Raw genomic sequence first — 21925 nt, 5'->3', positions numbered from 1 at the left:
AGAGCTTCAGAGGTGGGGATGTGTGAAAGGGGACAGAGAAGGCAGGGTATCTGGGGAGCCCCAGACCCCTGGCTTTTTATGTGCCTCTGGGAGGGGCGGGGCAATACTAATGGAGGCTTCTGATGGTATCTCCTAGGCATTTGCCAACCCTGAGCTCACACTCAGCTTCCCTCTGGAAATGGTGCACAAGCCACTGGTTGGCTCCCTGGCAGCTTCGCCTCTCCCACGTGGAAACTTCTTTCCAGTCACAACTTGATCAGCAAATGAATGAGAAACAAGTTAATTGCTTTCAGTCATGTTCTAATCATGCATCTTATAATGGACTCAGAAAACACTGCCTCATTTCTAAACCGTTTTCTTAAGCCTGGGACCGACTCCCTCCTGTCCAAACAACTTGTGTCAGTGTACGTGGCTGTGATTTACTGTTTTCTGTTCTTTCCTATACCTTAGCTGTGCTTCCCATGCCCGAGCATTTCCTCAGCTTTGATAGCCCAGTTCCCCTCCTCCCACGAAGCGGCCCCTCCAGATCTTGAAAATCCTGCTCTATCCTCGTCTTTCTCAGGAATCCAACCAGTTTTGACTGCCCCTTTATTTTGCTCTTAAACTTCCATCTCTGTAGTGTAGGTCACAGGATAATCTGGAGCATGAGCGTGTGCATGCCCACATGTCCAGTCTACTCTAACATAACGCGACTCTGAAGACCAGGCCCTCTGTCTTCCATGGAGAGAAGCTATGAGAGTGGAGAGATAGGGTTGCATCTCGGGCCTGCCATAGACTCATTGTGAGACCTTGAGGCAGTCATGAGCTTCTCTGAGCCTCAGTTTGGGTGTCTATAAAAATGGGATTGTGATGAGCATTCATGTGTGAAAACAGCTTGTGCAATGTCTCAGCCATGTAAGTGCTGAGTAAATGTTTGTTGAGTCTTCTCCCCTTCTGATACTACCAAGCAAGAATGAACGAAGTGCCAGCGGTATGTCCATCCCGTGGCAAGTTCGAAAGGAGCACAATAAACATTCTTTTTCTTTTACAATGGACTTGTGTTTCTGTGGGGAAGACAACACCGACGCCGATTAGGTAACTTACGAAAAGGTGGTAGACACGAACGCACTACTTCTCAGCTCTGTTTGAGGCTGCCTTATTCCAGAGTCTCCCAGACAGGCCACCCCTCCTACTGAGTGCCCGGGGTTCCCCACCCTTTAATCCTTCATAAAAGCTACAGTGGTTGCGCCAAGTAAAGGATTTTTTCTCCTTTTCCCTGCTAGCCTTGTTGACTGTTTCCTCCCTCTTCCATTTGTCTCTGTCTAAAACTGAAAAGTTTACAAGGCCCCTTGTTCCCTTTTATCTGCCTCTCAACTCTCTGTCTCTACCCTGGGGGAGTCAGCAGAGGCATTGCTAGATTTTCTTTTATCTCGCTGACTTCTTGCTTCTTGCAGTGATTTCGAAGGATGGCAGAATGAGAGAGGAACTGAAATGCATTCAGTTTTCCTTTTGTGGGTGAGGACACAGAGTTCCCAAATGGTAAATTAAGCAGGTGGACATTGCCTAGCTAGTGAGAAGCAGGGCCAAATTCCATGGCCTTGCCACACAGGTGCCCTTCCAGAGGCACACGGTAACTGAAGGGCTGGCAGACGCTCCCCTGCCTGGACTGGTAGCTTGGCACTTGGAATGGCGATTCTCTGTTGTATGAGCTATTTCCTCCTTGGAGCCAAGGCCAGGGGGTGAGTCTCTCCTCCACTGAGAGATTGTTTGAGAGTCTCAGTTTCCACGGGAATCTATGAATCATTGCTTTTGTTGATATAGGCCAGGAGGAGCACAGGCGTTCTCTCACCTGGTGGCCAATGCTCCCAAGTCCTCGCTGAGGTGGTGCGTGCATTTGGGGTGGAAAGAATAATCATCTTTGTTTTCTGTACTCCTCACATGATAATCTTTCTTCCAGAAAAAAAGAACACTTGTTTTCTGAGCCATGCTGACTAAACCCTTCAGAACGTCCCATGAAACACAGGGTCAGGGCCCGGAGAGTGCCTTAGCTGGCACACCTGTGGGAATGGGAACTGCCACAGCTTCCTCCAATCAAGCTTCCCGTGTGGAAGCTGGCTTCATCTGTCTTCACTCCTGGATCCTTCTTTCCTTTCCCATACACTCTCCCAGGAGTCCTTTCTCTCGGCATTGCCATCTCATACTTCCCCATTCCTGTTTCTCTCGGTCATCACCTCTTGTCTGGAGTGACCCCTTCCTCCTCTGCCTCCTTCCTCTAATTTTTCCACCTGGATTGATGTTTACAAAGCTAGACTGTCTTACTCCCTGACTTCTGTGAGATAGATGAAAATAGTAAATCTTTTACTTCTCTTACTCCCTCAATCCCTCCTCTGTGAAATTTGACTTTCATTGTGACCTTTTACCCTGGTGGATGATGCCTTCATGTGTGACCTGACAGCCTATGTGGATACCCCGTTTAAAAACTGGAAACTTAGAGAATAGGAACATGTTGTTTCATTCTTGCCAAGGAAGGTTTTTTGTTTTGATTTTAACCTCCATTATAATTCTGCTTAGACTTCACACCCCAAGAAGCTTTCTCAGGTAAACTGCCCAGGCACTAACCCTTTTCCACCTGTTCCTTGAGAACACCTCTTCGGGGCTTGCATATCATTCACCTGCACTGGTTTTCTGATGGTCTGAGCGTTAGTTTGCCTCGGAGGGCTAGGAGTGCTTCACAGGTGCAATTGTGGCAGAAGTTCACTCGACACAGGTTGTCTAACACAAAAAAGAACGAAGTATTCCTTCCTGTTCTCCAAATCTCCTGAGTCTCTCCAACTTTGTACTATTGAGCCTTTCTGGGAGGAATTTTCTTGAGGTTTTGGGGAGTAGTGGATTTTCTTGAGGTTTTGGGGAGTGGTGGGAGCCTATGGTATAGGCTCTGGTGCCCAAGGCTGGGAGTGCCAAACTCTGATTTCCTTGTTCCCCACCCATTATGCTCAGTGTGGTCTCTCCCACTCTCAGAGGGACCCTGGGGCCTTTGGCCACAATGGATTTCCAGGAGACTGGGCCAGGTGTCAAGTGGGACTGTGGAGGTCAGTGGAGGAGGGGAGAGAGAGGGTACACAGAAGAGCTTTGGCTTCCAACCAGGTCAGGGCCAGAGGAGGGCAGGCTGGATTGGGATAGAGAGCATTAGGCAAACCCCCTAGATCAGGCTGCCTGCTTCGCAGAGCCAAGGTATAGTGTCTAAGGACCCAGATTCCAGCCACCCACCACCGATCCCTCCCAGAGGGCCTGCTATCTCAGAGAGTCCTGCCTATAGTTAATAAAATGTTTATTAGGAGCTACTATGTGCCAGTGTTCACTGTTCAGGCACAGGCAGTAGAGCAGTGGACAGGGCAGACAAAGCCCCTTCCCTCTGGAGCTCACACTGAAAAGGAAAGGGCAGCAGAGGTCGTTTAGAGGAGCAGTCACAGCCTGGCTCTCCCAGTTCACAAGTCCCAGCAGCTGAGGGTAGAGAAGATAGTTCCATGGTGATACCTGAGACTCTCAACCAGAAACACTTTTCAAACTTGACTATCTGTGTTAGGGTAGCAGACTTCCTCAATATTTGGTATCTCTAAGGTGTCACCAAGCCTGTCTCTATGGGGGCCAGACCCCCCACCTCACAGATCCCTTGGTTACTGCATTCAGTGACAATATTGCTCCCCAAAGGGACTAACTGTGCCAGCTGATCTCAAGAAACCCCCAAGGTTTAGGACTCGGAACATGTACTTCCACATGGCCAGACCTCCCCTGGTCTGCTCTCTTTACTGCAGACATAACTAAGCATTTCACATGGGCCCAAATTTGATGGACAAGTGCAGAACCTCAAGCAGGTGGGCAGGCAACCCTCAAGTCCCCTTCTGTCAATTTTAGGAGCAAAATGAAATGCTCTTTTTCTTCAAATTTATGTTTAAGAGAAGCAACATGGAGCCGCCCCTTCCTCCCATGGTCAAGCCCTTCAGACACATCCGACAGGTGTGCATATGCAAAGCATGGATGCACATGTCTTAGGAACACTCACAAAACAATAGCCCACACATGAATGTGTTGCCAACTAGAGGCGTGGGACAGAGAACTAAAGCAAAGGAGTGTGGAAAGTAGGGGTGGGTGGGGCAGGAGGAAGTGGTGGCAGAAAAATGGAGACAACTGTACTTGAACAACAATAAAAAATAAAGTAAAATAAATAAAGCAAAGGAACAGAGTCAGTCTTTCAGAACCTGAAGGAGCCCTTAGGGATGAGGACACCAAGGGCAAGAACATACAGCCATTTGGTGGCCAGGGCAGAGCTCCTGATTCTTTTTGATGCCCAGATTTGCCCCAAGCCTCCCTCACATCGTAGAGCTCAGGGAGAAAGTCTCCCCACTGCCTGGGAAGCGCAGTTGCGGCCCCTCCTGTAGGGAGAGGGGGCGGTGCAATGCCAGCGTCTCCAGGGCCCCACATTGCTCCCCCACAAACAGCGACAGAGGGATTTAGACAAGGGAAGATTCCAGATGCCTCTTGGTCATTCACCTCTGACCACTTAAGTGGCCTCATTGTTCCCTGGATTGGAGCATTTCACCAAGTCTGTCTGGTCGTTGTGCTGGAGCTGCTGCACAAGGACACTGCTGGGAGAGGAAAGTGGGGGTGAAGTGGGGTGCCCCTGCAGCTCTTCCTGGCAGTAAGTGGCATAACTGATTATAAGACGGAAGTTGAGGGCTTCAGCTGAGCCTTGATCTCTCTGTTGGCTCTGAGGCTCATACTTGGGGCACATACAAGAGGCCGTAGAACCCTGAACATGGGAGGAAAGGCTGGGGGGGCTGGCTTGGTTTAACATTGCTCACGGATGAATCAGAGTGAAGCCATCCAAGAATGCTTAAGATGGGACTGTGTTTATCTACTCAGCACACACTTACCTTGTCTGTGAAGCCGCATTTCTATCTGAGACATCTCAGTGATGCATCACTTACCAGTTTCCACAGGCAGAAGCTTAGGAATGTGGGGTTGTGTTTTCCACCATCTCCCAGAGGGGCAGTCATCCTGGGCTTTGGAGTCCCTGCCTCATTCTGGGCAGCCTGATGCCCAGCTAACCTAGAGGCACTGAGTGAGCACACACTAATTAATGATGAGGATGGTGAATGATGATGGGAAACCAATAGTCATTAAGCTGGGAGTGATTGACTCCAGATAACTGGAGAATGGATACCTCTCAGTTGTTGTCTGAATTAAGAGGGGTAAACATTCTAAAGCCCAGACACAGATGTATGAAAAAATTTACAGTCTGGGATTCATTATTACAAAGGAATTTCTCTCTTTGAAGAAGGACTCAGCAGAGGTTTCTTTCAATTTTGAATGCTCTGTTTCAAAGTTCATTTTTGAATGTACATCAAAGGCTTCTAGGGTATAAAATTAGATGTATTTCTGGAACATGATGGGATGAAATAGTTTCCACTGAAAAGACTAGTACCATGTTTTTGATGCAGGTTACATCTAAGTGGCCAGGACACTGCTCTCCTCCACCTCTGCCCCTTTCTGGAAAGGAACTAAACTGGTGGATGACCTCACAGGCAGGGATGCCCCTGGGTCCTCTGCATGATTCCCTCCTGGTGGATATTCTGGATATGCTCCTATCAGGCCAATGAGAGACACAAATTCCTTTTATAGGAGTGCTTCAAAGCACTTTTCATTTGCCCTGAGCACTAGTTTATTAAGCAAGAGTTGGCCAACCTCAGGTGAGCCTGGAGACTAATGAAAATGAAGGATGAATTGGAAATAGGAGCTGTGAGTAAAGGGGAAAGGCATTACGGTAGGAGACCAATCTGTTTCTTTGTTGTTATTGTTGTTATAGTGACTAAGGAGTACTTTTAAACCTTAAGGAAACCTCAGTTCCACATCAAAGGGCTCCTGTGGTCTGACTGTAAGCAGAGACATTCTCTCTCCAGAGAAGTTGTGAGATTTTTGTAGATTTTTTTCTGGAGTGATTTACGGGATATGATTCTGCAATAAATGGAATTTGTTTTTATTTGTCTTATTTTCCTGGAGCATTTAATGTCTCTATGAGATAGGCACCTACCTATAATCTCTATTTTAATAATGTTGTTTAAGCACCATGTATTTCATGGATTTGGTTTAAAATATGATTTTCCTATTTCTTTAAAAATTTCCCCTCAAAAAAACTGACACTTATCCTCTCTGAAGTTAGATCTGCCATTGATTGAGAAGTATGTACTTGGCACACATTGCCGTTGCCCTTTGGTTTGTATGGTGTGTGTGCCCACCATACAAACATGTGCGCATGTGTGTTTATGGGTGTAGTTCTAGCTCTGCCAGGTGAGAGGGATTTTTTTCAAGGGGTAGGCACATGACTCAGTTGAACCCAAAATGTACTTAGTATGTGCAATACCTACCTTCCTTTACATTCTCTGCTGTGGCCAGAACCCCACTATGCCACAGGTAATCTTACACTGTATTGCTAAGCAACTTTGCTGGGTTGCTGAGTGACACCGGGCGTAGATGAGCAAAAAGTGAGGTTTGGAAGACAGTTTTTGAGACAAGGGTAACACAGGCTAAAGACGGTCACATTCCATTCATCACTCCCTCATCACCAAGGAGTAAACGAGAAGTCAGAGTTGGAAAATGAGGCTTCAGAGACTGGTCAGGGCTCCCAGGAAGAGGAAAAACAAAATAAAGCTTGGGATTGAGTCCAGAGCTGGGGGAGGAGAGAACAGTAAGCTGTGCCAGCTTGGGCAAAAGCATCATTCCTTTTCTGCCCAGTGTGGGCTGAGATTCTCAAACTCAAGGACAACACAGCTTGGTGTTTGCCCTCAGTGTGTGAACATGGCACCAGCTGATGTCTTCATCCAGCAGATGACCCATTTAAGTAAGGATCTCACTCCGGTCTGCTCTTCGCATCCCAGGGGAGTGGCATCTCCACCAGAGGGCAAGCAAAGCAAAAAAAGGGCCCGAATAGTAGGGGAGGGACAGGCCAATCCCTCCTTGTTCTCACCTGCACCTGTCTCTGTGGCCAGAGGGGAACTGATGGAGCCAGAATCCGGGCAAGACCACACTTCTCTACCACTGAGGAGAGAAGTGGCTCAGCCTCTTACTAGTCGCTTATCATTACAACTGGGTTAAAGTACAGCAAGGTAGGTGGATACAGAAATCAATAATTCTCATGCACCACTTTCTAGTAATTAGAAAATACATAGGAAAGAAAGAGTTTTAATTCACAATGCAAAAATTCTTAAGATACCTAAGGACACCTAATACCAACAATAACAACAAAATAAAATGCACAAGAATAACCAGAAAAACATTGGAAAAAAACAAACGATGAGTAGGAATTGCTGTATCAGAAACCAAGATGGAATAGAAAGCTTTAGTAATTACGGTTGTGTGATCACACAAAGAGCTCAATGGCACAGAAGAGAAAATGTATAAATTCATCCTGTAACAAAAGTCACATTCCAATGGGGGAAATGAGGATGTTTATCTTTATGTAGAAAAAAGTACAAAAGAGAAAACAACAATTACCCAAATTCCCACTCCTCAGAATCAGTCGCTATTAATATTTGGACTTACTTGCTTTCACCCTTGTTCCCATGTTAACAACTTATTAAGTAAGTCACAAACATAATAAATAAACACAATGTCCTTAAAAAAATCTATGGCTCAGGTTCCAGCTAAGATTGCTAATCAGCTGGTCCTGCTGTCTCTCTCCCCCAGGATCAGTCCTGAGAAATTACAGAAACCCACAGAAGACATGGATAGTAGGAATTGCCAATGACCGTGGAAAAAACTGTGGGAAATGACAGTGGAGCTTAAGACCACTTGAGCTGATTTGGGGGGCGGTGAGCAGGTGGAGAGCTGTAGCCTGGAGCTGAGGCATGGGGTAGAAGAGAGGGCCTGGTTAGAGGAAAGGGTCTACAGTGTGGTCCGTGCCTACGTTCTGCCCTTTTACAACAGTGGCTGAGAGCAGCAGCCCAACCACCAGTGCCCTTGTCTGTAGTTCAATGTGAGGGCAGATCTACTTCATCGGCAGAGTTGCCATATTTAGCAAATAAAAATACAAGATGTTCAACTTGAATTTCAAATAAACAACAAACAATTTCTTAGTGTATGTTCCATGTAACACTTGGGACAAATTTATGCAAATGTATTTTAATTGTTCATGTGAAATTCAAATTTAAGTAGGCATTCCCTATTTTGCTGGGTGGGCCTATTCACAGGTGACTGAGATAGTAATATCCACTCTGAGCATCAAGCCTGCTGGCAGGTAGTCAGCCTCCTTAGAACTGGGTACTCAGCTGGCCTTCCCTCAAGGGTGCTGAGAGAGGCCTGCAGGTAACTGTCATGCAGTGTCTCATGTCAAGAGTGACAACCAGAATCTGAGCAGGCTCATTGGGAATTTCCCCTATTAGCTTCTGGGATTTGGTATAGCGTGGCAGTTTCTAATCTCTGCTTTCACCATGCCCTTGGTCTCAAACCCTGAAGCTGTATAGTAGAAGGGTAGGGAGGACACTAGTCCTCAAAAGTCTCACCAAGCCCCAAATTTCTGCCTAGTGACCAGCTGAGCAGCGAGGCCCTTGCCAACCTGCAGACAACTGTGGAATAAGGCTAGACAGCAGCTGGCCTGATGGGGGCACAGGGTCTCTGACATGGCTTCAAATTATCAAAATATTATTATAACGGAGTTGGTTATTATTGTTCTTAAGGAATTTTTCTTGCTTTTTATCTTTTCGCATACAGATAAGACCAGTTATAAAATACCTGATTAGCCAAATTCTAGAATAATCTTGTATAAACATGACCTAAAAAATAGTCCATTTCTGTCTAAGAGTCAAAATATAACCCTGACACTGATATCTGAGAATATTAGGATGAACCTTCAACATCTCTTTTTGCTGGTCAAAATTCGCATATATTTGTACACTGAAATGTTTTTTGGGTATCCAATCACAAAAGATTTTCCCCAGCTAGTACCACCCCACGCTAATGTGTCATCTGTCCAAATGGCCATCTTTCCATCTTATTTTTTTTGCCAACAGCACTTCAGAACAAAGCTTCTAACTAAAACTTTTTGAAAGTTTTATTAATTTATTTTATAGAACTTTTTGACAACTTGATTTTATTTCACAGCTCTGGAGATATAATTAATGGACAGTCAAATTCATTAGTTTAGGTGTATGGTTCTACAAATTTTAACTAGCAATTGTCAAGAGAAGTTCTTCAGTGGAATCCAACTATCTTTGGGTGCAAAGGAAATCCATTCCAACTCATTTAGCACTACATGGCTTTTTAGGTCCACCCACTGTGATCCGGGGATGTTTCTTTCTGTACCAACTGAATGGATAAATCTCAGATGGTATGTCAGAGCAACAGCTTTGAGGGAAAAGTCTTTGTTATCATAGAAAGGACTCAAGCATTTTGCCTTCCTACCAACTGGCCTCTGTTCCACTGGATCAGTGCTGTGTTTCCATGGTTGTGGGTGGGGGAGTGAGAGGTGTATCTGAGGAGGCTCAGAGACCAGGCTGGGGATCAAGCCACTGAATGATGGAGCTGGTAACAAGATTATGCTGATTTAGGTTCCAGGACCCAGGCTTCCTTTTCTTTAAAAGACTTCCTTTTGAGAAAGAGCCTTGAATGGCAAAGGGCTGAAGAGGCATTGGTAGTCATCCACCCACAGGATAACTGAGTCTCATTTAATGCGACCGACAGAGTTGGGTATGAAGCAGGGTAAATTGTCAGTGGGGCTGAGAGATGGGTTCTACAAAGATGAGGATTATTGCCTGGGATGAGAAAGTTTCAGAACCAATACGTGATCAGCAATACAATCTGACATAGAAACATTGTATTAAAAGTTTGCTTTATTGAATACAACTAAAGAAATCAAAGGAAACAGAGAAAAACATCACAGGACTACAACTCTGTACATGACAATGTTGTGCCAATACCATGTAGGGATACAGATTGAAAAGTCGCTTAATTGCCCTATGAGCAGCTAGTGGGTAGAGTTATAATGAGAAGAACAGCCAGACATCAAAGGAAAGATCCCCATTCTATAGAGTGTAGATGATATAGATTGAGCTTCACAGGTACATAGGTCATTTTCTTCCCAGAGTAATAGCAGACTGATGTAACTGCTAATAAGATGGGAACATCACGGAGATGTCCGCACATCTTCAGGACACTAATTGTAGATCATCCGAGGGTGAATAATGAAAGCTCAGACCCAGCAGGTGTAGAGAGATGAAATGAACACTAGACAACTTCAGCTTAACCCAGAGGTCAAAAGAAGTCTGAGGCAGGAGACAAATAGCAACCAAAAGAGAGGGCCATGCAGCTGGACAGAGCCCCTGAGACAATGTGGACGGGCCGGCCAAGAGGAGGACTTCAGTGCTTGTAGCTCTTCCTGCTGGAGGATGAGCTGGTGGTGTATCTGACAGTGGAACTGCTGCCACCAACAGAGCTGAGGCCACCCCCCAGGCCTCTGCCACTGCCGGAACTGAAGCCACCTGTGAGGCTGTGACCACTGCCATAGGAGTAGCCGCTGCTTCCACCAAAGGCTAAGCCGCTGCCGACACCACTGGCGTTGCCAGAACCACTGGAGATGGTGGAGTGCACCACAGCTGTGGAGGGGAGGGCACAAAGACACACAGCCATGGTGAGCTCACTCGGCCAGCCTGAGTGCAGTCAGAGGAACTCGAGACAAGGGGACTAGGCAAGCAAAGATACTTACAGATGTTGACTGGTCCAACGCCTTCCCCGCTCAGCCTAGGAGGGAGGAAACACAGAGACTGTGAGACCTAAGAGAGCCACTGCTGGACCAGTGTGGGAAGTCCCCAGGTGAGGACAATCCATGGGGAGACTGCCCTTTAACTGGTTCTCAGAGAGAAGCAATTATGGCCATCACTACAGTGCTTGAAACGTGTGCTCCCTGGCTGGGCATCATGGAGAAACAGCCAGATGACTGACTGAGGGTGTTATGAATTACCCACCTGCACTCCTCGCCCTCCAGCAGCTTCCTGTAGGTGGCAATCTCCACGTCCAGGGCCAGCTTGACATTCATGAGCTCCTGGTACTCCTTGAGCAGCCTGGCCATGTCCTGCTTGGCCTTCTGCAGGGCGTCCTCCAGCCCGGCCAGCTTGCCCTTGGCGTCCTTGAGGGCCAGCTCCCCACGCTGCTCAGCATCAGCAATGGCGGCCNGCCTATAAGCCCTCAGAGACAGTCCCACCCTGATGGAAAGGGTGGTGCTAGTGGAGGAGGAAACCAGTGTGGGAAGGGGACACGGAGAGGAACATCTGAGTAAGCAGAAGGAAAAGACAATTTACACTGATCAGTGCCGTGTCTCCTTTGTCTGAAAACATGACTAACTCATGACTTCAGTGAATTCACATTCAGACTTATTGTGTGGGGATCAAGTAAAGGCTGGAAGGCAGGAGAATTGCACCCTGAATGAGGAAAGCCAAAAATGCAATCTCTGTATTTCATACCTTTCTAGGTGCTGGGGGTGACCTCACTCTTTGTAAAGCCCAACCCTTCCTAATCTGCAAGCTCACCTACCTTCCAGGATTGAGCCCAGCCCATTTTCACCATATATAAACTGCTAGGAAACTCATCACACACACCTGCTCCTCTCAGTTCTACCCTCCAGCCTCTCACACCTTCTCCAGCCTTCTCATCCTCAGGAACCATGTCTAGCAAATCCACCAAGAGGATCCAAAGCAGCAGCAAGCATGGCTTCAGTGCCTGCTCAGCCAGGGTCCCTGGGGGCAGCCGCTCTGGCTTCAGCTGCACCTCCGTGTCCCGCTCCCAGGGCAGTGGTGGCTTTGGTGGAATGTGTGGAGGAGCTGGTTTTGGCAGCCGGAGCCTCTACAGCCTGGGGGGCTCCAAGAGGATCTCCATCGGAGGTGGCAGCTGTGCCATCAGTGGCGGATATGGTGGCAGAGTTGGAGGAGGCTTTGGCTTTGGAGGTGGAGCCGGGAGTGGATTTGGTTTTGGCGGTGCAGCTGGTAGCGGCTTTGGGCTTGGTGGTGGAGCTGGCTTCGCTGGTGGCTATGGGGGTGCTGGCTTCCCTGTGTGCCCCCCCGGAGGCATCCAAGAGGTCACAATCAACCAGAGTCTTCTCACTCCTCTGAACCTGCAAATCGACCCCACCATCCAGCGGGTGAGGACTGAGGAACGGGAGCAGATCAAGACCCTCAACAACAGGTTCGCCTCCTTCATCGACAAGGTGAGCCAAGGAGTCCTGACCTCCAGTGGGGATTCAGAGTCCCCGGAATAGAGGGCCAACACATGTCCTACTGGGAGGAGAGTGGGGCAAGGGAGAAAGGAACTCAGACTGGCTTCCCCCGGGGATGCCAGATTAGCTCCACATTGACCATAGGCAGAATAAGATGGATATAATTTACAACTGCTGAATCTCTTAAATATCTCTCATTCATGTCCAGGTAAAATTCTCAACTTTGGTAACTATGCAACAAAGGAAAAACAATGAGAAGATTAAAGGGGTGGGCTGTACCTTCTGAAGAATCTAAAACACTAGAAATAAAATTTCAGTGGAAATTTTTTCAATGGGCAGGAGGGAAATAATGACAGAAAAAGTGGGGGTGGATTTCTGCCTCAATGAGAAAAAAAGATTCAGAAACACTTATGTATCCATTAAAATAATACATTTGTACAACCAGGCAATGAGCATTGAGGGAGTTTGTTTTAGCAAAGACTTGTGCACTAAATGGAAAGAGAGATCAGAATCTAATCATAATGAGATTGAAATTTAATCATCAGATTCCAAACATTTAACATTCCTTTAACAGCAGGACCACTGTCTTAAAAAACAAACTTTGTGCTATATATGAGGGAAATACTACATATATTATGTGGATTTGTGGTCACACACGTCATCAGGAGAAGGAGAAGAAATGCCGAGAGTCACTGGTAGGCTCCATAACTGAGAGGGTGAGAGTAGGTAGAGGGCCACAGGGGAGCTTCACTGGGGAGACGCGGGTGTGAAGAAGGGCAGCTTTGGGGAGTACGATCTCAGCACAGATTGTTGTGCCTGCTCTGTTAGCAGCCCAGAACTGTGGTGGCCACACAGGCCTGCTTGGGGATCTGACAACTCTCGTGTCCAGAACCTTCCTTCCTTCGTCTGGCAAATAACCACTGGTGTCCCTTCCAGGTGCGCTTCCTGGAGCAGCAGAACAAGGTCCTGGACACCAAGTGGACCCTGCTCCAGGAGCAGGGCACCAAGACCGTGAGGCAGAACCTGGAGCCCCTCTTTGAGCAGTACATCAGCAACCTCAGGAGGCAGCTGGACAGCATCCTGGGGGAGCGGGGCCGCCTGGACTCGGAGCTGAGGAGCATGCAGGACCTGGTGGAGGACTTCAAGAACAAGTGAGTTAGGAGAGAAAGGGGCTCAGTTCTCTGAAGCGCACACTTCAAGACCATGGAGTGTCCAGGCCCAGATGTGAGCATGATTGCAAGGCAAAACAAATCCATGAAAACAAAATTCACCAATGGTGCCTGGAAACAAACCCCTCACGACAAAAAGGCCATTCAGGTGGACAGGGAGAGTAAAGAAGGGAACAACTAATAGACCACAAAAGTCATCTCTTAGGCTTACTGGCAGGGAACCCACTTTGGGTATACTGATGATAGAAAGTTCTAGCCCCAGGCTGCCTTTTCTGTATCATCTTCACCACTGACTTGGTTACCTGTTATCCCTTTCTCATTCTAGATATGAAGATGAAATCAACAAGCGCACCGCAGCAGAGAATGAATTTGTGACTCTGAAGAAGGTGAGCTGATTAAAACCAGGGTTGAGGTTTCTTTGCAGGAGGACTGTGGAGCCCTGCCCACCTCTGAGAGCAGGAGAGGTGGGGAGGCTCAAGGATGGGCAGATGGGGAAGGAGGGCTCAGCTGACTCCAGCTTGTGGGCTTATTCCCTAGGATGTGGATGCTGCCTACATGAACAAGGTGGAACTGCAAGCCAGGGTAGATGCTCTGGTGGATGAGATCAACTTCATAAGAGCCTTCTACGAGGCAGTAAGCACCTCTACCCTCCTTCATCCCTCCTAATGGGGCTCTGCTAAAGGGTGGAAGATCTTGGGCTTGGGGACTCTGTGAATGTCACAGGAGAAAAATGATCTGACCATCTCATGTTCTGCAGGAACTGGCTCAGATGCAAACCCACATCTCAGACACTTCTGTGGTCCTGTCCATGGACAACAACCGTGACCTGGACCTGGACAGCATCATTGCTGAAGTGAAAGCCCAGTATGAGGAGATTGCTCAGAGGAGCCGGACTGAGGCTGAGTCCTGGTACAAGACCAAGGTGAGCAGCGAGTGGGCACCTGTTGAGGAATCCCTGTGCTTGCCCCCTAAACACCAGCAAGGCCACCAGACTTCACTGGGAAAAGGCACTTGTAGGAAGCTACTGTCCTCTCTCAGAACATGTGCCTTGCCCTGAGAGAGTAGATGTTTACAGAATTTCTGTGCAATTCTAGTAAGTCAAAGACACCAAACAGGAGCAAAGCTAATGTAGCTAAGGACCCAGTGACCTTTGCTTTAGCTTCACCCTGATGCTGGTCTCAGAAACCCAGTGCAAGACGTTGCTGGTTCTGAAGAGAACTAGGAAGTCAGTGGTCTCTTAACAAGGTTGGTCTGAGATTGGTGTATAGTCTCCAGTGATCTAGAAACATCAGCATTTCCTAACATCTCTTTGGGAGAAGCTGTTAGGTTTAGTTAACAAAAAGCCTGATTTTATTGGTAACATGGGAAAAGCCTGCACATCACCTTGTCTCTCTGTGGACTGCAGTATGAGGAGCTGCAGGTCACGGCTGGCAGACACGGGGACGACCTGCGCAACACCAAGCAGGAGATTGCTGAGATCAACCGCATGATCCAGAGGCTGCGGTCTGAGATTGACCACGTCAAGAAACAGGTATGGTGGGGACAGAGGAGAACAAATCTTCATTTCCATGCCAGAACCCCATGTGGTCATCACAATACCTGGGCAGTCCCCAGGTTTTGTGAACTACCTGGGGACTGAGGGAAGAGCAAGGAGAGGAGACCATGCAGTTTCTGCCCTTAGTGAGTTCCCGCAGGTAGGAGTAATGGATCCAACCCAAGGGCATGAGACATACAGGTGAACAAAACCAGTTTCCCCTGTCAGAACTGTAAAAATATACTCAGAGGCCTTGAAGGGCAATTACATGATAAGAACAGCTGATTTGGTAATACAGGGAACTGGGAAAGAAAAGGCAGGCCAGCAAGTGTGCAAGATTGGTGCAAATCCACTCCAGATTCAAGGTGGGGAAAAAACCCCAGTCAGGCAAAGACACAGGACAAAGACCTGTGTCACCTACAAATGTGAGAGGATAGAAACCCATCACCTCAATGAGAATGCTTGTAATTTTGTATGTGTTAGTGTAGCTGCCAGATGACATTATCCAAAGCTGTCAAGATTCAAAACAAGCTAGTGGGTCCATTCCTTCCATGGCCCCCTGGTCTATGCCTGGTCTGTGCCTGGCATCTTCCACCACTCAGCCCCCACATCCTCGTGCAGGGTGGCTGACACAAAGGGGCACAGGTTTTCTCAGGTGGCTCTGAGACTAGAGAAGGTTTGCAGAATGGACAAAGTCTGGAGGAAAATGATGCTAGCTCCTTTTCCGTGCAGTCTGGGCTCCGGATCTCTGCCTCACTGAGAAAGAGGAACCGAGGTTAGTCTCTTCTGGAGGACTAGATTACAAATTCATTCTGTCCATCTCCCCCTCCAGTGCGCCAACCTGCAGGCCGCCATTGCTGATGCTGAGCAGCGTGGGGAGCTGGCCCTCAAGGACGCCAAGGGCAAGCTGGCCGGGCTGGAGGACGCCCTGCAGAAGGCCAAGCAGGACATGGCCAGGCTGCTCAAGGAGTACCAGGAGCTCATGAATGTCAAGCTGGCCCTGGACGTGGAGATTGCCACCTACAGGAAGCTGCTGGAGGGCGAGGAGTGCAGGTGGGTAATTCATAACACCCTCAGTCAGTCATCTGGCTGTTTCTCCATGATGCCCAGCCAGGGAGCACACGTTTCAAGCACTGTAGTGATGGCCATAATTGCTTCTCTCTGAGAACCAGTTAAAGGGCAGTCTCCCCATGGATTGTCCTCACCTGGGGACTTCCCACACTGGTCCAGCAGTGGCTCTCTTAGGTCTCACAGTCTCTGTGTTTCCTCCCTCCTAGGCTGAGCGGGGAAGGCGTTGGACCAGTCAACATCTGTAAGTATCTTTGCTTGCCTAGTCCCCTTGTCTCGAGTTCCTCTGACTGCACTCAGGCTGGCCGAGTGAGCTCACCATGGCTGTGTGTCTTTGTGCCCTCCCCTCCACAGCTGTGGTGCACTCCACCATCTCCAGTGGTTCTGGCAACGCCAGTGGTGTCGGCAGCGGCTTAGCCTTTGGTGGAGGCAGCGGCTACTCCTATGGCAGTGGTCACAGCCTCACAGGTGGCTTCAGTTCCGGCAGTGGCAGAGGCCTGGGGGGTGGCCTCAGCTCTGTTGGTGGCAGCAGTTCCACTGTCAGATACACCACCAGCTCATCCTCCAGCAGGAAGAGCTACAAGCACTGAAGTCCTCCTCTTGGCCGGCCCGTCCACATTGTCTCAAGGCCCCTGTCCAGCTGCCTGGCCCTTTCTTCTGGTTGCTTCTTCTCTCCCACTACCTACTTCTCTTCATCCCTGAGCTAGAACTGAAGTTGTCAAGTGCCCTTATTACTCTACTCTGCCCCATATTTGCTCTGTCTGAGCTTCATTGCTCACCATCAGAAGGTATGTGCTTGGGTCTGACACTAGAACAAGGCAACTTCCCCTTGCTTTCCAGTGGCCCACGAATTTTCTATCTTTCCAGGGTGGACTCCTCCCTTGCAGTGGTCATGAAAGCACAAATGACTAGTTCTATAATGTACAGTCTGTATCCCTGCTTTGTTCCCTCTCCTCCTTGCTCACTTGTATTGCTAAATAAAGCAGATTTATGATGTAATGCATGTTTCATATTGCCTTGATTTGTCACCCAGGGTCTTTGAGCTTTTTCTCTGACAAATTTCTTTTTACAAATTAGGAGACTCTATCCCCTGTGCTTCACTCCCCTTCCTTAGAGAGCTTCAATAAAGAGCAGTCTGGCACCCTCATTTTCAGGATTCCTCCCAGATCAGATTCCATCTCAGTGTTTGTCATAGGGAGTGGTAGGGATGTGGTCCATGTCATTGTTAAGTTTGTTTTTACTGTCTGTAGCAGGTACCAGTGGATCAGTTTCTCTGACCTAGCATCTCATCTCCACCCCCTCCTGCCCTAGTAGTCACCTGCAAGCCCAGAGAAGCATACTGTTGTCCAATTAGAGTAAAAGAACTTCAACAAGAGAATAACATATTTAATTTATACTTACAGTTGTCTTCAAGACCAATAAATTTGCCCGATAACATATATATCAGGAGTGATTTAAATATGTGCACTCATGATCTGGTATTGTACTTTTAGAGATGTATTTGAATAAACAGTTCAAATGCAGGGAGCTATATATCAGAGATGTGAATCTCAATAATCTTCACAGTGGAAAAATTTGTAAACACTAGAGCTGGTCAAATTAAGGATCCAGTGACTCAGACATGCAACTCAGCTGTTGATTTCTTGAAGTGTGAAGGCAAAACAAGAATGAAAGTCCTCACCTGCTTACACTATAAACCTGTCACAGAGACTCAAAGAAGTTGAGTCCTTGTTTCTCCAAAAGAGATGGTCCCACATCGTCTCAGGTACACCCAGATCTGCTTTGACTTCCAGGAGTGGGGAAGGAACATTCAGATACAGTGCAACCGTGGTCTGTCAGCTTTTGCTTCCTGAGGGCCAGTCACTATTTCCAGGCCATTTATATTCATGTCCCCAATCCCCAGGTTCTCATACCAAGAGAGAAATGTTCTTGAATGAGCGAATTTATGGAGGGTGTTTCTGAATCCTGCTGTATCAGAATCTTGCTGCATTCACCTCTAACCATTGCAACAGCAATGTGGGGAGCCTCTCGCTTTGGTACCTCTTCACTTTCTGCTCAGAATCTCCCCTCAAAAGATGTGTGATGACTGGCCTCCAAAGTCTGAGCCTACTCACCACACTTTTTATCATGTACCCATGAGGAATGATGAAAATAAAAAAAAATGTCAAGGAAAATTATCTGGCTTATAGAAATACACATAAAGGAGGCTTAAAAACAGTATGTGGATGACAACCCAAAACTTATGGGACACAGCAAAGGCAATCCTGAGAGGGAAGTTCATAGCAATACAGGCTTACCTAAAAAAGATAGAAACATTTCAAACAAACAACCTAACCCTAGGCCTACAAGAACTCGAGGAACAACAACAAAGACAGCCCAGAGCAAGTAGGAGGAAGGAAATAACCAAGATCAGAGCATAATTAAATGCCATAGAGACTAAAAGCACAATTCTAAGGATCAATGAATCCAGGAGTTGGTTTTTTGAAAAGATAAACAAAATAGACAAGCCTTTAAGTAGGCTCATTAAGAAAAGAAGAGAGACGACCCAAATAAACACAATCAGAAATGAAAGAGGAAAGATTACAACTGACACCACAGAAATAGAAGGGATTGCAAGAAATTACTATGCAGAACTATATGCCAAGAAATTTGAAAACCTAGGTGAAATGAAAAATTTTCTAGAAAAATATAATCTTCCAAAACTCAATGAAGAAGAAGCAGAAAGCCTGAACAGACCAATAACAGCAGATGAAATTGAAGCAGTAATCAAAAAACTCCCATCACACAAAAGTCCTGGACCAGATGGTTTCATAGGAGAATTCTACAAAGCATTTAGGGAAGATCTAACCCCTATTCTTCACAGACTATTCCAAAAAATCCAAAAGGATGGAAGACTCCCAAACTCTTGTTATGAAGCCAGCATCATCCTAATTCCAGAACTAGATAAAGGCCCAACAAAGAAAGAAAACTTCAGGCCAATATTGCTAATGAACATAGATGCTAAAATCTTCAACAAAATATTGGCAAATCGCATCCAACAATACGTTAAAAAGATCATACACCATGACCAAGTGGGACTCATCCCGAGGATGCAAGGATGATTCAATATTCGCAAATCAGTAAATGTAACACATCACATAAACAAAAGCAAAGACAAAAATCACATGATCATATCAAGAGATGCAGAAAAAGCTTTTGATAAGATACAACACCCATTTATAATAAAAACACAGCAAAGTGGGAATAGAGGGAGCATTCCTCAATATAATAAAGGCCATATATGAGATACCTACAGCCAACATCATACTCAATGGGCAAAAACTAAAATCTTTTCCACTAAGATCAGGAACAAGACAAGGTTGTCCACTTTCACCACTTCTATTCAATATAGTATAGGAAGTTTTAGCTACAGCAATCAGACAAGAAAAGGAAATAAAAGGCATCCAAATCAGAATGGAGGAAACAAAACTGTCATTGTTTGCAGATGACATGATAGTGTACATGGAAAATCCTATAGACTCTACTTAAAAACTGCTCGACCTAATAAATGAGTTTGGCAAAACAGCGGGATACAAAGTCAATATCCAGAAATCAAAGGCATTTTTTGTATACTAACAATGAAACAGCAGAAGCTGAATTCAAGAAAAAAAATTCATTTGATATAGCAAAAACATAAATAAAACATCTGGGAATAAACCTAACCAAGAAGGTAAAAGACCTGTATACAGAAAACTACACAACACTGAAGAAAGAAATCAAGGAAGACACAAACAAATGGAAACATATACCATGTTCATGGATTGGAAGAATTAAGATCATCAAAATGTCCATACTACCCAAAGCAATTTACAGATTCAATGCAATACCTATTAAAGTACCAAGGGAATACCAATGGCATTCCAAAAATTTACGTGGAATCATAAATGACCCTGAATAGCAGCTGCAATTTTGAGAAAGAAAAACAAAGTAGGAGGGATCACAATACCTGATACCAAACTGTATTACAAGGCCACTGTAATCAAAACAGCCTGGTACTGGCATAAAAACAGGCACATAGACCAATGGAAAAGAACAGAGAGCCAAGAAATAAATCCAAGTCTCTATGAGCAATTAATATTTGACAAAGGGGGTAATAACATAAAATAGAGTAAAAATAGCCTCTTCGACAAATGGTGTTGGGAGAACTGGACAGCTACATGAAAAAAAATGAAACTTGAGCACCAGCTTACACCATACACCAAAATAAATTCAAGATGGATAAAAGATTTAAATATAAGCCATGGCACCATTAAAATCCTAGAAGAGAATATTGGCAGAAAAATCTCAGATATTTCACGCAGCAACATTTTTACTGATATGTCCCTTAGAGCAAGGGACATAAAGGAAAGAATAAACTAATGGGATCTCATCAAAATAAAAAGCTTCTGCATGGCTAAAGAAAACAGTATTAAGATGAAAAGAGGAAGACTTTCGGCCAAGATGGAGGCGTAGATGGAAACACTGTGCCTCCTTGCACAACCAGCTTTAAAGTCAACAAAATTTTAGTAACAAAAACTCAACCAAAACACAGAAAATTGAACTTTACGGAAGTCTGACAACAACAAACCATTCAGCCAGACCAGTAAGAGGGGCAGAGTCAGCAGCTGGCCGAGCGGGGTCACACAGGAAAAAGTGGCTGGACCGACTCAGATGCACAGGTGGTGGTTGGTAGATCCCAGGTGTGGGGTGGCAATGGGCAGACCCAGTCGGGGCATAAGGCGGCTGGATGACTGCGGTCACACATTCACACTCAGATAAACCAGACAAAGGAGCAAGCAGTGAGACAGACTGCACAAACCAGGATGCCAGGGACAGGAATTAAAGCCTAAAAGCACCAATTGGAAAAACTTGGGGTCGAGGTGCTGGGAGAAGCTCCCAGGCTCACAGAGAGTTTGTTGGAGAGACCCACAGGGTCCTGGAGGGTGCACAGGCCACACATCCGGGAACAACCACCAGAAGGGCCCAATTTGCTTGCAGGAAGCAGCAGAGAAGACCGAAATCCTAGAGAGAGTGAAACAAACGCCATTGCCCCTCTCTGACCCCGTCCGCCCACACAGCATCACAACCCAGTGATCTGGGTTGCTCTGCCCTGGTGAACACCTAAGGCTCCACTCCTCATACGTAACAGGCAAGAACAGACCAAAACATTATAACTCAAGAAGAACAGCTCAAAGCCCCAGAGCCAATATTTCTAAGTGACCAGGAGATAGCCAACCTATCAGATGCACAGTTCAAAGCACTGGTGATCAGGATGCTCATGTAACTGGTTGATTTTAGTCACAAATTAGAGGAACATATGAAGGCTAAACTAATTGAAATGAAGGGAAATGCACAGAAAACTAATAGTGATGGAAAGGAAACTGGGATGCAAATCAAGGGGGTGGATCAGAAGGAAGAAAAAAATGACCAAACAGAAAAAAATGAAGAAACAAGAATTCAAAAAAATGAGGAGAGGCTTAGGAACCTCCAGGACATCTTTAAACGCTCCAACATCCAAATTATAGGGGTGCCAGAAGGGGAAGAGGAAGAGCAACAAGTGGAAAACTTATCTGAACAAATAATAGAGGAGAACTTCCCCAGTCTGGCAAAGGAAATGGAAATCCAGGAAGCTCAGAGAGTCCCAAAGAGGTTGGACCCAAGAAGGAGTATATCCTAAGTATATCCTAAGAACCCTGCAACACCAATCCAAAAGAACCTATGCACCCCAATGTTCATAGCAGCACAATTTACAATAGCCAAGGGTTGGAAGAAACCTAGGTTCCCATCAGTAAATTAATGAATAAAAAAACTATGGTACATTTACACAATGGAATTCTATGCAGCAGAAAGAAAGAAGGAGCTACTACCCTTTTCAACAGCATGGATGGAACTGGAAAGCTT

The 21925-nt window shown here is 46.3% G+C and overlaps 2 protein-coding genes across 2 annotated transcripts; one reads left to right on the top strand and one right to left on the bottom strand.

Moving 5' to 3' along the window:
• Positions 1-9842: 9842 nt before the first annotated feature.
• LOC118976388 (keratin, type II cytoskeletal 59 kDa, component IV-like) lies at positions 9843-11675 on the bottom strand. The gene is made up of 4 exons (XM_037030848.1): positions 11656-11675; positions 10992-11228; positions 10733-10767; positions 9843-10622 (listed from the first exon to the last, which is right to left on the bottom strand). Exons 1-4 carry the CDS (start codon positions 11673-11675, stop codon positions 10387-10389), a joined length of 528 nt encoding a protein of 175 aa, XP_036886743.1. The 3' UTR covers positions 9843-10386.
• LOC118976424 (keratin, type II cytoskeletal 6A) lies at positions 11598-17005 on the top strand. Its single transcript, XM_037030918.1, has 9 exons — positions 11598-12226; positions 13172-13386; positions 13730-13790; positions 13942-14037; positions 14162-14326; positions 14810-14935; positions 15771-15991; positions 16216-16250; positions 16361-17005. The coding sequence occupies exons 1-9, from the start codon at positions 11687-11689 to the stop codon at positions 16594-16596; spliced, it is 1695 nt and encodes a 564-aa protein (XP_036886813.1). The 5' UTR covers positions 11598-11686; the 3' UTR covers positions 16597-17005.
• The last annotated feature ends 4920 nt before the right edge of the window (positions 17006-21925 follow it).

The sequence above is a fragment of the Sturnira hondurensis genome, unplaced genomic scaffold, assembly GCF_014824575.4.
Source record: "Sturnira hondurensis isolate 20B ecotype Veracruz unplaced genomic scaffold, ASM1482457v3 Scaffold0020903, whole genome shotgun sequence".
Taxonomy (NCBI): Eukaryota; Metazoa; Chordata; class Mammalia; order Chiroptera; family Phyllostomidae; genus Sturnira; species Sturnira hondurensis.
The sequence above is the reverse complement of the archived record's forward strand: the minus strand, read 5'-3'. Positions and strand labels throughout refer to the sequence as shown.